The sequence below is a fragment of the Amblyomma americanum genome, chromosome 7 (genome assembly GCF_052857255.1).
Source record: "Amblyomma americanum isolate KBUSLIRL-KWMA chromosome 7, ASM5285725v1, whole genome shotgun sequence".
NCBI lineage: Eukaryota > Metazoa > Arthropoda > Arachnida > Ixodida > Ixodidae > Amblyomma > Amblyomma americanum.
Window position 1 is genome coordinate 337,893 of NC_135503.1, and position 14,676 is coordinate 352,568.

The window sequence follows — 14,676 nt, forward strand, 5'->3', positions numbered from 1 at the left end:
TTCTCCTACTATATTCACATGCACCTCAAGTGATTTCACTGAGGTCTCTATGCCTGAGCTGTCGCAAATTGTCTGCGCTTATCCCCAGCGGCTCCTGGCCCCGATAAGGTCACTTCATCTATGATCAAAATTTTGTTCAATGAATCTCCTGCAGACCTGTTGGCTCTAATTAACCATTCTATTAAAGGTCCTTGGATACCGCATGAGTGGCGTCTTGCTGAAATAGTTCCATTGCTTAAAAAGCAAGGGGAGGGCTTAACTTTAGACAATATACGCCCTATTTCGTTAACATCGAACCTAGTGAAATTGGTGGAAAGGGTCCTTCTCAGCCGTGTCATGTCATTCATTTCAGAAAATGCTGTATTGAATCCATGTCAAATCGGTTTCAGGCCGGGTTGTTCAATTTGGTGTGCTCATACTGACCTTGAGAGTCGTATTAAATTAGCTCGCAATAGAAAACAGTTTGCTGCGCTTGTCACCTTGGATGTCAGTAAAGCATACGACAGCGTGGAGCACTCGGCTCTATTACTAAGATTACAGGAACTCAACTTCCCAAGCTATTTTGTAGCCTGGATTTCTGTTTTTTTAGAAAATAGAGAATTTTACTGCTGCCAAAATAGTGTTTCCTCAAGGAGATTTCCATAGACAAGAGGTGTTCCGCAAGGATCTGTTCTCTCACCTGTTCTTTTTAACATTTTTCTAAGCTCAATTCCATGCATTCAAAATGTGAAAACTTGTGTACGCCGACGATATTGCATTTTTTGCATCAGCAGGTGACATTCACACTCTTTATCGAACCCTGCAAAATTACCTCAATGTTCTTGACAACTGGCTAGGAAGAATTCATCTGTCCCTTAATGTGAAGAAATGCGCATTGTTAGTATTTCCAGTTTCTGTTCCTGTAAACATCTGCCTGGTCTATAGAAATAACATAATACCTCAAGTTCAGACGGTGAAGTATCTCGGTGTAATATACGACTCTACTCTCTCCTGGCGGCCACACATTGAGCACGTTTCTGCAAAAGGAGTTCGGGCCATTGGCATCCTGCGCAGGCTTTGTAGTGCTAGGTCAGGCATGGGAAAGCATACGCTTCTGATTTATAAAATGTACGTCCGCCCAATTTTGGAGTTCGGGTGTGTTTTATTCTCAGGAGCTCCTGCCTATAAACTTCGCCCTCTTGTGCTTTTGGAGCGTGAGGCGTTGCGCCTTTGTCTGGGGCTTCCAAAATATGTCGCCAATGCTGTTCTGCACCTTGAGGCGCGAATGCCTTCGTTATCAGCTAGGTTTCGCCTTTTAACAGTTCAAACATTTTTAAAATTGTGCGACTCACCTCTTCACGCTTCCAGTATAATATTTCTTAGTCAACCTTCCGCCTTTTTAGTGCTGCCTGGTCTCGATTTCATACCCCGCAGATATGTTACGTGCAGTCCCTCCTTGATCGCATAAATATTCATTCCACTGATGTCCGCCAAATATATAACAACTCCTCATCTGTCCAGATTGAATTCGATGACATTTTCCCATCGAATGCAAAGCTGCAGCCCTTCCCGCTTCTTCAGGGTCTATTGCAGGACCACCTAAGGTCCTTTCCCTCTCATGTTCTTATTGCTACCGATGCCTCGCAGGATCGCGAAAAGGCAGGTGTGGGAATTTTTTCACCTTCACTGGATTGGTCTTTTTCTCTCCGTCTTCCTGACTTCACTCCAATTTTTCTGGCTGAATTATTAGCAGTAACCTTAGCCTTACGAAAATTAGAATCTACCGTTTCCCAGGTCGTGGTTATGACAGACTGTCCATTTGCTCTTCCTTATCCTCACCCACTGACTCTCGGCCATTACGCCTCTTTAAGTTCCTGATTCCGCTGCATCTAAATTCGGTAAGGTTGCTTTGGGTACCAGGTCACATGGGCTTTCACTTAAATGAGGTTGCAGATTCCTTAGCAAGAGCCTCTCTCAGCGGCCCAATTGTTGCTGTCCTACCATCGTGTGCATATACAGCTGCGGTGAGGTTTCGCAGCTACACAATATTTCAGGAATTTGCTGCCTCGGCTCTTACATCATCTCCCGAATATCAGCATCTTCTGCATCCTTGGAGTAGCAAAGACTGGCGCTCACGCAGACTAGAGGTCTCTCACGCGCTTAAGTTGCCGGGTTCCCCTTCTAAATTTCTACCTTCACAGATCTGGCCTAGCAGCTTCCCCACTGTGCACTTTTGGGCCGAACCTGAGACAATGGATCACTTCCTGCTGTTCTGCCGCCGCTTTTCTCATTTGAGGAAGCGTCTTTTGCAAATTCCATTTCATCAACTGGGCTTGCCTGTGTCTTCCGCGGTTGTTCTTTCCATTGGCGCTTCTTTACTTGGACGAAGCGACAGGAGTGTGCGCTCTGCTGTGCAAAATTTTCTTCAAGAAACGCAGCGACTCCCATTCTAATTTCTTTTTCCCGATCTCAGTCAGTAAGACATTGCAACATTACAGGCATTGTGTACTATTATGCACATTAAGCAATTGTCCTGTCTTCGATCTCCAAGTTAACTGGACCCCTTTCCTTCCCTCTTCCAATCTATCAGACTACATACTATTTCCACTGCTTTTCCCATCAAAAATTTCCTATATCCAGTAATTAACCGCCTGTGTCTTGGCCACTCCCCCGTAGTGGGTATGTGCCAGCAATGTGAGGCCTTCCTTCCATCACAGCAGCCGAACAAGGGCGTCGCGATGTTCGAGGACATGACGCCACTTTTAAATCGGGCCGACCCTGCTATGCCCGAAGCCCAGAAGGTACGCCACTTAATGCGTGGCGCAAAAGAGCAGCTGTTTGCCGGACTGGTCCGTGACCCGCCACGAACAGTGTCCGACTTTACCAAGGAGGCAATGGGTATCGAGCGTTCTCTGCAGGAACGGGGCGCCCACTACGGACGTCAGGGTACTGTAGCAGCCGCTTCCCAGTCCCAGCACACGCCTACGTCGCTGCCCGCCGACGAGCTTCGGGAGCTTGTAAGAAGCCTTGTGCGCGAGGAGCTGGCGAAACTTCGCTTTGAGGCTCCACACGTCAGCGTCGCTGCCGTAACGGACGGGGTCCGCGAAGAAATCCGACGAGTTGTGCAGCCACCCCCGGCGCCCTCCGTTATGACGTACAGCGAGGCGCTACGAAGTCCCGGGCCAGCGATGCGAGCCTTTTCCCCCATCGCTCCTGTGCCGTACCTGCAGGAGCCAATCGCAACAGCACCCTCCGTGCCGCAGTTCAGGACCCCCGTGTGCAAAGCGCACGTTTGGCGTACGCCAATCGACCGCTCTGTTACCACTGCGGAGAGCCCGGCCGCATCCTCGGCCACTGCCCCTACCGCAGGATGGGTTTAAGGGGGTTTTCACCTGACGCACCTCGACCACGCTACGGTGAAAGACCACGGGATATCGGACAGTACTTGGCTGATAACGTGCAATCTTCGACATCGCAGCGACGCGTCCCAATCGCCATTCCCAAGGCGGTTCTCTTCGCCCGGCCGCCCGTCATCCTCTGGCCAGCTCAGAGGTACGTCCTCACGTCGGGAAAACTGAAGACGGCGTCCTCCGGGGGTAGGGCTGCCGCTACTGGACCGAGACAAGAGCCTCCACCCGACGATTCGCCGCGACGCTCCGACCGACCACGACCCGACCCGACGACCTCGACGCCGCGCTGCGACCGACTGGCCTCCGCCGAAATTCCGGTATCCGCAACCACGACGTTACCGTTACAAACGGTACACTTTAAGGGCAACTGCATAGGCTTTAGAAATCGACGAGCTTAAACGGGTAGAATGTGTAAAACTTGCAGGTAAAGCATGCGAAGTTCTTTCGAACTAGCACGTGAAATGGTGACACAATCGCCGATTAAAATCGAACGGCTATGAATCTTTCTAATCACTGCACATTACAAAACAATAAGAACTCCGACCACCCTACAAAACACTGACCAGACAACAGGTCGTAGAGACTAGACTGGGACCCTCCCCATTCAAAACTACACCTAAATTCATAAATAAGGATATCAATCCTTTCAGCCGCTTTTGTGGAGTGGTGAGGACATCGACCAAATAATCTGTGCATGCTAAGTCCATAAGCCTCCCTCAGAACTCTAGCCTGATCCCTCTAAAGAAGCTTGGAATTAAGCTACAAAACACTGACCAGACAACAGGTCGTATAGAGACTAGACTGGGACCCGCCCCATTCAAAACTACACACCTAAATTCATAAATAAGGATATCAATCCTTTCAGCCGCTTTTGTGGAGTGGTGAGGACATCGACCATATGATCTGTGCATATTAATTCCATAAGCCTCCCTCAGAACTCTAGCCTGATCCCTCTAAAGAAGCTTGGGATTAAGCTAAGGTCCAGCGATGACTCAACATTCAGTCAGAGGCCGTCGAACAGGCCGGCATCACCAAAGGTGTCCACGGCCCGTGGCATGCTAGCTAACTTGCCTCAGTGCTGTACACTTACGCACAGTTGGGTGGTGGCGCTGCTGCTGCAGTGGCCGGCATGGCAAAGACGACAACGTGGAGTGCGCGTGGTAGTGCGGGGGTGACGTGTGCAGTTTTCAAACGCAGCGGGTGTTGCTGGGTTGGCTGCGAGACCCGTGGTGTTGTGTGCTGTTCCGCAGCGATGTGACGGCTTCGGTCCGCCATCTCGCCAGTGCCCATCTTGGCGAGCTGCAATGGCGCGATGACTTCGGTTCACCGCTGTTCCGGCCGCTCCTCTGCTTGGATGACTGCAGACCTGTCGTCTGACAAGCCAACGCTCCGAACCAGCGGCTTCACATGTTCTCGGGGCCCACTAAGATCCGTGAGCAGCACGCAGCACGGGAAATTTGTGACCACGTATGCATTAGGCCACTAGCCAGAACACTGTCCGGTAGACTGTAGCTGTACGCGGCCATCTCTCGCAATGCCACCGCCTGCCTATGTGTGCACCTGATCACTCCTTTGTGTTAAGGTACATTGACATCGTTCCCGTGTTAACTGGTGTGCTCTTTGATGGGCACGGCGAACCACCACAGCAATAGTTTTGTCAGCCTCAGCAGCAGGGCATAGCTCCAAGTGGTGGCCGCATCATGACGTCATCGACTGTATCAGTACATTTCCCATGCATAAACGCTTGCTTTCAAGGAAACAAAATGAACGCCACCGAAGGCAGAGGCCTCCAAGCGTTGTTTGGCAGCATCCAACTAATAATTTTTACCAGCTGAAAAAAAAACACGAGGGACAAGAGGAGAACCTACACAGGACAAGGCGGGGAGTGCCTTTTTTTTTTGGCTGGTAAATATCATTTTTCGACATGTCATACCAACTGGCCCACCATTCAGCCTTGCATCCAACTAAGCACGGAAGGGTGAAGCTGGCGGCAACGGAAATTTGATATCTTACCTTCCATGACGTCACACCGAGCTTCTCCGCACTGCTTTGGTGCTCCGAGGATAAGTCTAAAATTTAATCGTCGATTGCATCGCTATTCTAAATGTTAGTGCGGAAACACTTGCCATTTTTTTCCTGCAGCCTATATAGATTTGAATCCTTGAATAGCACGGAATTGTCAAAAAGTGATGCAGTTGCCCTTTAACACGAGCAGTTTCACAAGGACAGGTCCAGCTAACTAATCAGTATGGCAAGGTGAGCAAGTGCGGTTCTCTACAAGTGTAAAACCAGGAGAGCATTATGGGGACAAGGAAGGGGGAGACCTCTTCCAGCACACATGGTAGTTTCCCCGTACCTTGTTTCCTCAGATACTACGAGTCATAACAGCACACATAAAAGGGAAAGCAGCATTTATTTTTTGGGAACAGTTTGTGTATTACAGAAAAGAAGTATAACCAGTGCAGCATTTGCAATCGGAGAAACTCCAGCGTGCATTTGTATGTGTCCATGTCAGTGTATCTATACTGTAGTAACATTTAAAAGCCTAAAACGAAGAAAAGTAAAAATAACATTAGAGGTAAACGAAGCAAGAAACCAGCACCTGCATGGCCCATCAAGGATCACACAACTGGTGGCCTCGACTATAGTACATTTGGCAAGCCATATCACACAACTGCTGCCCAAGGACCTCAGTCATCATTAGTTGGCCAAAAGAGCATCATAATAGGATCATCACCTTCCCACCCAAGAACGCGGCAACTGCGTTCCTCCAACTTGGCTTTCTCTTTCGACTGCACATTCAAGGATGCCCACTATTTATATACATATTATATACCTCAAGCAATAATTAGTGTGCTCCCTCCTGAAAGAAAACAAAAAGATGAAATAGTCACCGATTTCTTGAAGGCTTGGCCAGCCAAACCTTGAATTTCCGCTGTGAAAAAAGCTAGCAGCAATGTGACCAGTGTGGAGCAGTAGCACCACCGCTTCACAAGTTGGTTAGCCCCCAGCACTTATCCTCAAACACAAATGCATTGAGGTGATCACACAACGCGTATTCACAAGTCCCTGCGCTGAGGCACACAGGTTTTCTTGACAGTCCAGAGACTGTTATGAATGGTGAAGGCATCTATGGTGACCGTAAGGTGCTTTGTGTGGATCTGCGTGAAGCTTTTGGCGCCCGAGTTGTATCTGGAGGGAAGAGAAGGAACCCAGACTTGCAATTACTCCATTGGCAGCAAACAGTTCAGACTGTCTCCCAATACATGCAGCACACCTTGGCAGAATGAGCAAGTCACTCACACACAGCTCATCACTCACATTCATGGAGAATATAAACTGGGCAACAGGGTAAAAACTGCACTCGGGGACGAGACAACCGTAGGTGTGTGCAACTTACCAACTGGTTATTTACGCTGACTCAATGGGCCTACCACTCCAAACCTCTGCTGTAATTAATGCGCTAAGCCAGTATGCTTAGATCTAATAATTTTTTTAGGAAACTGCTCGCACATCATGGTGTTTTCACTGTTGTGTGACAGGGACAACACTTCATCCCATTTTCAAATTTTTGGCAGCTTTACTTGTTCTCAGGGTGCAAAGTGGGGGGGGCTCAACGCTCGAAAATTTAGGACATATCTTCTGGTCCTTTGCAGTCCGAATTAATGAGGTTTTACTACCCATCATGTTATTTTTAGTTGCCAGTGTTGTGTCAAACACAGATTTCATTTTGTTCCTAATTTTTGCAGTGGGAGATGTCATTAAATATAAATAAAACTGTTCACGTCACCTTCACAAGAAACATTTGCCAACTTACCGTATTTACACGATTGTAAGTTGACCTATTTTTTCAAAATTTGAAAATAAGAAGTGGGGTGGGGGCCGCGACTTAAAATCGAAATCAAAGCATCACATTATAAATAAAGGCAAGACAAACGAGATACCAGGCTGCCTGGCTCCGTCACATTGCTCTTGGTGCTGGCCTTGAGAGGCTGCTATGTCAATGCGCAGAACCGGCACCCCCACCCTGTGAGCGGCGGCCAATGGTAGCTGTCAATAAGCAGCAAACCGGCACCAGCCCACTCCCCACACGTGACCGCAGATTGCGGTTGCTGAGAAGCGGCAGCGGCCTGATAACGCATTCGCGTTCTACTCTTTAAAAAATCGAGTTTTTTTTGTTTTTTTCGTTAGCGCACTCGGTGCTCAAGGGAGCGTCGATAGTTGATGAAAGAGCCGCTGTTCCAATCACTGAGGCACCGCCACTCGGAACCGCAGCGGCACTGGGAGGGGGGTGTCGGTAGCCAATGGAAGAGCTGACGCCACTCACGAGTAGTTTCCGTTTGGCTCTCACGCATCTGATTACTGCCGGCCACGTTTCACAAGCTTTTAAAGTAGCCTCATTCGTCATTTGTGCTCCGGGTCCGGCAAGCGACCAGCGCTCGTTCAAGGCTACATTCAAGATGGCTATCATTATTTACGCTGAAGAAACGAACTGTGCGCCGGGCCGCAAGTTCAATGTTCGCAACGGGAGATACAGGTGTGGCAGCTGCAGCGAAGCAAAATCTTCAGCTGTTCCACACGATGTCGTGATGTGGCTGTCTGCGAAGTTGCGGGATTTCGCTGCACGACGATGTTAGAACAACGTGCTGTGGGACCGCAGCAGCAGTCACGACGGCAGCGCTGTGAGGATGATGGAGCAAGTGTGGACGAGTAGTCCAGTGACTAATACACTTTCATTTTGGAATGTGCCCACAGGCCCGCCCGCGCGCGGCAGCCAATAGCGGTTGGTGATAAGTGGAGGTCGCAGGATATTGCTATCACGCTTTTTTATTAAAGGTCAATTTTAAATGACCTCCAAGCTTTTTTTTTTCTGAAATGCGATGACGATGGGTCGACTTACATGCGAGTGGACTTACAATCAGGTAAATACAATATCTTTTTCTAAACTTCACAAGAAGCATTTGCCTAATTACCTTTTTCAGAATTTTTCAAAGGCATAATCCTTACGTGCCCCAATGGGCGAAAAACAGTCTATGTGTGTGATAACACTCGATGGAATCCATAAAAGAGGGCGTCCTCATGCAACCTGGCAGGTGGCGGTTAAATTAAGGCAGAGGTCTAACTCCGGCGGCGCGAAATCTCCATTTCAGGCTATGTTCCCGCTGTCATTCCCCACGTTGTTTGTGTCCAAACAGTACAATGCAAGGATCATCTCAAAGCTTAATGTATACTCTGTCAATTGATGCACACCACTACAGTGTGGCTATGTTATTAACTGCACAAGTGGTGGTACTCCAGATGACAAATTTGGCAGTTTTGTTGATATGGCCTACTTCAGAGAACGTTTCTGAACAGACTACTTCACCTAGGACAGTTTTGTTTGGCCTACGCATAGAGTAGATGTTTAATAGTTACGGTCTCAGCATCTGTGTGCATTGAGTGTGTTGTGTTCGGTTTTATGGCACATAGGCAACTCAGGCCATCATGCACCAAGCTCAAGGTATAGGAAATGTTTTCTGCAGATTTTTATAGAAATGTGAAAAATCATCGTTGGTGACGTAAACTTTAGAAATGGCTACAAGTAAAAGCTTTAAAAAGCGTCAGGTAATCTCAGTGGCCATCCTTGGCTGGGCAACGATACCGAGGCTCCCAAAGCAATCAAATAAAGACCTTGTAGCGCCCTCCTTTGGCTGCGCCTAGAGCACGGCCAAAGCGCGCCCGCGCGAGAAAGAAAATAAAGAAGGCGCGGGGCTGTGGTACGTGAAGCCACGGCTGGCTGTTCTATTCTTGCCTGCATCCGAGTCAGCTGCACGTTCCATCGCTCATAAGGCATAAGCCTACAACCTCAGCCATCTCAGGAATGAGAAAGTGGCTGAGGTGCATCAGGCGAATAACTGGGTCAAGATTTGCATTTTTTATTTATTTTGTTAAGGCGGACACCCCTCTTAGTACTATTTTTCTCATTTCTTCATAGATATTCATGAAACTTACCCAGTTTATGTATTTCAATATGCTGATTTCAAATATGCTTTCAGTTTTTCTGTGAAACGAGTTCTCAAAGTATTATGTAATCTTTGTTTGAAACTTGCAGGCAATTTAATTATGTAACAGTAAAGGCAACAGTGAAGTTTAGCATACAGGCATCCTCTAAATGTCCACTGTGTGAAATAAGATAATATGAATGTTTTAGGCCCATTTGAACAGAAATTACAGCACATTAAACATTACCAGGGAAAATTCAATATGGCGGCTCAGACGAAATGTATTGTTTTAAAATTATGCTTATTGGCAACTGGTCTTGATTTAGTCTTATCTCACTCTCTGTGAGTTCATCTTTAAAACAAAAAAATCTTTCTGCGACAGGAACAACTTCAAACTCGTAGGAATGCACCAGGGGCATAAGCAGGATGAATTTCATCTCTCTGCCGTCTTTTTGCCATCTTAATGCCCACAGATAACTTTTGCTTCTTGGTGGAGCCTCAGAAACAGACGCGACGAAATGCTCGTCTTTTGCGCTGTCGCTAGCGTCAATTCAAAACGAAGCATCACTCGTTCACGGGCACTAGTTCCGAACACATCGCTATCGGTCATAATTCCAGCATCGACGCATACGCGGCTGGCGTAACTCGAGCTGCACATCATTTTTGCCCGGGAGCAGAGCTGGCGACGGCACTGGAGGTGTGCCGTCGTCCACAGCGCAGGTCCGTGACGCGCTTCGCAGTTGTTCACGACGCGGTTGGCAACACGCCAACCACACTTCGACCTTCGCCCTGCTGAGGCAGTGTCAACTGCAGCGTCGACTCGAACTGCGTTTTCTTCATTTTTGCTCGGGAGCGGAGCCAGCGACGGCACTGGCGATGTGTCGTTGTTGATGGTGCGGGTTCGCGACGCGCTTTCATGGCCGTTCACGCAGCAGTTGGCAGCGCTCCAACAACACTTCCACCTTCGCCCTGCTGAGGCTGCGTCAATTCCAGCGTTTTCTTCGTTTTTGCTCGGGAGCGAAGCCGGTAACGGCACTAGCGAACTAGCGATGCGTCGTAGTTGACAGCGCCGGTCCACGACGCGCTTCAGTCGTTGACGGTGCGGTTGGCAGCGCGACATCCGCACTTTGACCTTCGCTCCGCGGAGGCTGCGATAGTCCAGGCTCCTTAAGCCTTTTGCGTTTTCTCCGTTTCCGGGCGCCGAACCGATGAAATGAGTGATACTTCATCCACACGTGCCACGCGGCAGACTCTCTCAAAATGGCGCCGTGCTTTTGGAGCAGACAAGCCTAACCCAAGGCCTACCCAATCACAAAGCGCCATTTTGATCACTGTCTTTTCTAACCAATGACAACATGGCGCGCACGTTTCTTTGCGGTCATTTTAGCCGTGAACGGAAAAATGCCAGCGTTGCTTACCGATTTAAAAAAGAAAGCTGTAGGCGCGACCTTTCGAACAAGACCAAAACGGCGTCGGGGGAGCACGTAGATACCGAGCGACGGCGAGGCATGCTTTGACCTCAATTTGAAAGGCAAATCGTGCGCCTTCAGAAATTTAAATGGCTATTAGTAAGCAAATACTGGCTATCTCTTTCTAAAAATTCGATGTCAGGTGCAAAATGACGTCGTGAATCCGAATATGACAAAATTGAAAAACCCATTTTTTGCGAATTTTCGGCCCGAAAGGGCCGTGTCCCCCCTTAAGAAACTAAGAACACAGAACATGTTCACAATTGCACTCTCACCTAAGAGCAGCGCTGGGCGAAAAGGAACGCATTGATAGTAAAACGGAGAAAAGCACTTTTTCCTTAGCGTTTTGAGTTTCGTGCATGAAAATAAAATATGATTTAAGGGGGGGACGCGGCCCTTGAAAACCGAAAAATCGCGAAGCAGTCGATTTTTGGAACAGTGCATATTCCGGCAGTATTTGTCATAAACTGCTTTTTCTGTAAATATGAACGACTAATTCATCGTGAAAGTACTTCAAATTAAATATCTAACAAGCCGTGGCGGCCGCTGAGCTGCGAGAAAGCGCCGAAAATACCCCAACTTCGCGCGGACACTGTTCCTCAGCCAGAGAACCAAGCGCCGCCATCTTGGTCTTGTTTTGTTCGTGAATTCTTGCTCTATTTTGCCACCTTCGACGGCGGCAGCGGCGGCTGGCGCGTCGTCCGCCCCGGCCACCCTGGCTCTCTCCTTTTCTCGTTGTGATCGCTGTTGTTGCCGTCTTTACGATCTCTCGCTGTGCCGTCAGAACGGTTTCCTGCAAACTGTTGACTGTTGCGCGGTCAATCATGATGCGTCCAACAAAGCTAAAAATGCTACACGCGTTCATTGCGCGGAAGCGCGCTATGAAGTTCGTTCGGCAAAGCGTGCCAACAAGGACTGTCAATGCTTCCAGCCGCGTAGCTTCTGCTACATTGCTACTAGACAGCGATTGTGCTGCCGCTTCCAGCGACGTACCAGCAGCTTCATCGGTGCAAGAATGCGTTGCTTCAGGCATGCCATGTGTACCCAACGCATCAACCTCAGCAATTGCGGCCTCCAGATCCTGTCTCGCATCTACCGAGAAGTGTGACGTGTCGCCCGCCGTTCACTTGGAAACGCATTTCCTGACGTGCGAGGAGATCGAGATTCTGGCTGCATTTCGGGAGCCACTTATCGGATTTCCATGAGGTTTTTTTTCATTCCGTACCTGAATAAATTTCTGAGGGCAAGTAAAGCTCGTATATTCAGGTTATTGTGTCTGGAATTTGTCATAAGCAATTAATATTGCCTAATGAGGTCTAATCAATGACACTAAATTCAGTGCTATGCTAAAATTTTTTACCAACGAAATTCAGCAAAAAGGCCTTGTCTTGCCCTGCGGTACATATCTAGGAATAAACATAATGAATTTCACAGTGACAGTGCTGTTTTAAATTCTCCATGCCTGGAGTAAGGAACCTATGTGAACCATTTTGATATGCTCCTGTAACTTTAGAACCAGTGCCCACAGCTCCATAAAACTTAGTATTTCTTCAAATGTGTGTGTTTTAAGCCTACCCTGAAAATTTCATTCAGATATCTCAAGAAATAAGAAATCCGGTGTTCTCGCAACCTTTGAGGGCTGTTTTCTCAGAATGTATTTTTTGACTGGCGCGGCTGCTCATTCTGGCTGCTGCTCGGGAACCGCTTATGATTTCTATGGGTTTTTTTATTCTGTACCTGAATAATTTTTGGAGGGCAAGTCAAGCCCGCTTTTTAAAGTTATCGTTTCTGAAATTTGTCATAAGCAATTTAAATTTCCTTAATGAAGGTCTAATTTATTGACACTAAATTCAATGCTGTGCTACACTTTATCAGCAAGGAAATTTAGAAAAAGGGCTCTGTCTTGGCCTGGGGCACCTATCCAGGAATGACCATAATGAATTTCACAGTGCCAAAACTATTTTCAAATTCTCCAGGCCTGGAATAAGTGACCTATGTGAACCACTTTGATATACTCATGTAATTTGAGAACCAGTGCCCACAGCTCCACGAAACTTGGTAGTCTAGCCCACATATAACAGCCCCACTTAAGACAAACTTTCGCTTATAACGAACGAGACCTGCATGACCGTAAAAATATACATTGTTTCAATGGCACAAAATCACACGTATAACGAACATCATTAAGCCCTGATGATCGGTTCCAGCGAACGGACGGCGCAAACCCGGTGCCGTGATGCGAGATAACTTGCCTCCGACCCCTTTGTGCGCCCGGCGCACGGTATGTTTTCCCGAGCCGCCCCGTTTCGTGCCGGACTCAAGAGAGCTACTATTTCCCCGCTGACGTGCCTTCCAAAATCGCCCTCCCGCCCTTCCTCACAACTCCGCTCTCGACTCCTCACTCTCTTGTAAATCCGCGCATAGCCTCTGTGATCAACCGCTCCGCCACCGTTGCCGATTGCAGAGGCCACGCTTCATGAAGCAGGCCTTCCGTGGGAGCCAAGAGGTGGCTGCACTGACGCTCACGGACACCCCTCATTGGTCTCTCCGTTGGCGCTGTGCGTCTGTATCTTAAGCTTGACTGGCTTGATTGCCGCCTGTACACATTGTACGTCTACCCATCGCACGCTTTTGGCACTCTTGTTGCAGCGCTGCGGGGCGGACGTTTCACTGGCTTCGTTCAGATCTCAGTAATTCTGGATGGCGGACAGAAACACTGTGCCCATTTCCATTGTATTCAGCGGTAAAGATGATGAAAGCGGCCTGGGCAGAGGTGTCGGCCACTGGCGAGCGAAACTGCTTCCGCAAGGCCGGCTTCATCGACAGTGTCCGATGTCAAGCCCGCTGCTTCAGAAGACGACCAGCCCGACGGCGATTTGTGACAGCGTGTCGTCAACTCCGACAAGGGGGGGGTCATGAGACTGGTTGGAGTGATTTTATTTCTGTCGATGACGACGCCGACACTGCGTAACCGTGCACGAATGAGGGCATCATTTCTGAAGTGTGGGACAAGAGTGACGCGGAGGAATCGTATGAGGATGAAACTTCGGAGCCAGCACCCATAAACACGCCTGTAGCAATGAGCTACATAGAGAGCCTCAGACAACTTGTCTAAGCCAAAGGCCTCAGCAATAGTACACTTCTGCTTTAAATAGGCTGGAAACCTCCCTCATTGGATCTGCGCAGCAAAAACAGACGTCCATCACGGACTTTTCCGCAAAGAAAAAATTTTGTGTTTTGACAAGCAACTGTCTTTAAAGCTGTGGTCCACATACTATGAACTTCGGGATATAATGAACGGACGCCATGCGACTCTCATGTTCGCTATAAGTGGGCTCAACTGTAGTTCTTCAAATGGTTGTGCTGTGAGAGCCTACCCTGAAAATTTCATTCAGATATCTCAAGAAACAAAAAGTTGACGTTCAAGGGTAGCCTCCCCCCTTAATGTAAGTACATCTCTACATTTTTCATAAACTGGCTTGTCTTGTACTGTCAGCAGAAAGTTGTGTGTAGCCTACACGGAGACTGCAGATATTTTAAAATTCGAGTTAGTTTTTGCAGTCTGAAGCTTCTGAAAATATTACTGAGGAAACGGAATTTGAAGGGGACTCAAAAAGTGTTCCATTTATCACAATAATAATTGGTTTTTGGGGAAAGGAAATGGCGCAGTATCTGTCTTGTATATATGCAGACACCGGAACCATGTAAGGGAAGGAATATAGGAGGGATTGAAAGAAGAAAGAGGTGCCGTAGTGGAGGGCTCCAAAATAATTTCGACCACCTGGGGATCTTTAACGTGCACTGACATCACACAGGCGCCTTAGCGTTTTTCCTCCA

The 14,676-nt window shown here is 48.1% G+C and overlaps 1 protein-coding gene across 1 annotated transcript in view; it reads right to left on the reverse strand.

The window, feature by feature from the left end:
• Nucleotides 1-5,783: 5,783 nt before the first annotated feature.
• Patronin (calmodulin-regulated spectrin-associated protein patronin) overlaps nt 5,784-14,676 on the reverse strand; it is a 147,950-nt gene continuing 139,057 nt past the window's right edge. Inside the window, 1 exon segment of the mRNA XM_077630731.1 lies at nt 5,784-6,581. Within this exon segment, the coding sequence (XP_077486857.1) occupies nt 6,449-6,581 (133 nt within the window). The 3' untranslated portion in view covers nt 5,784-6,448.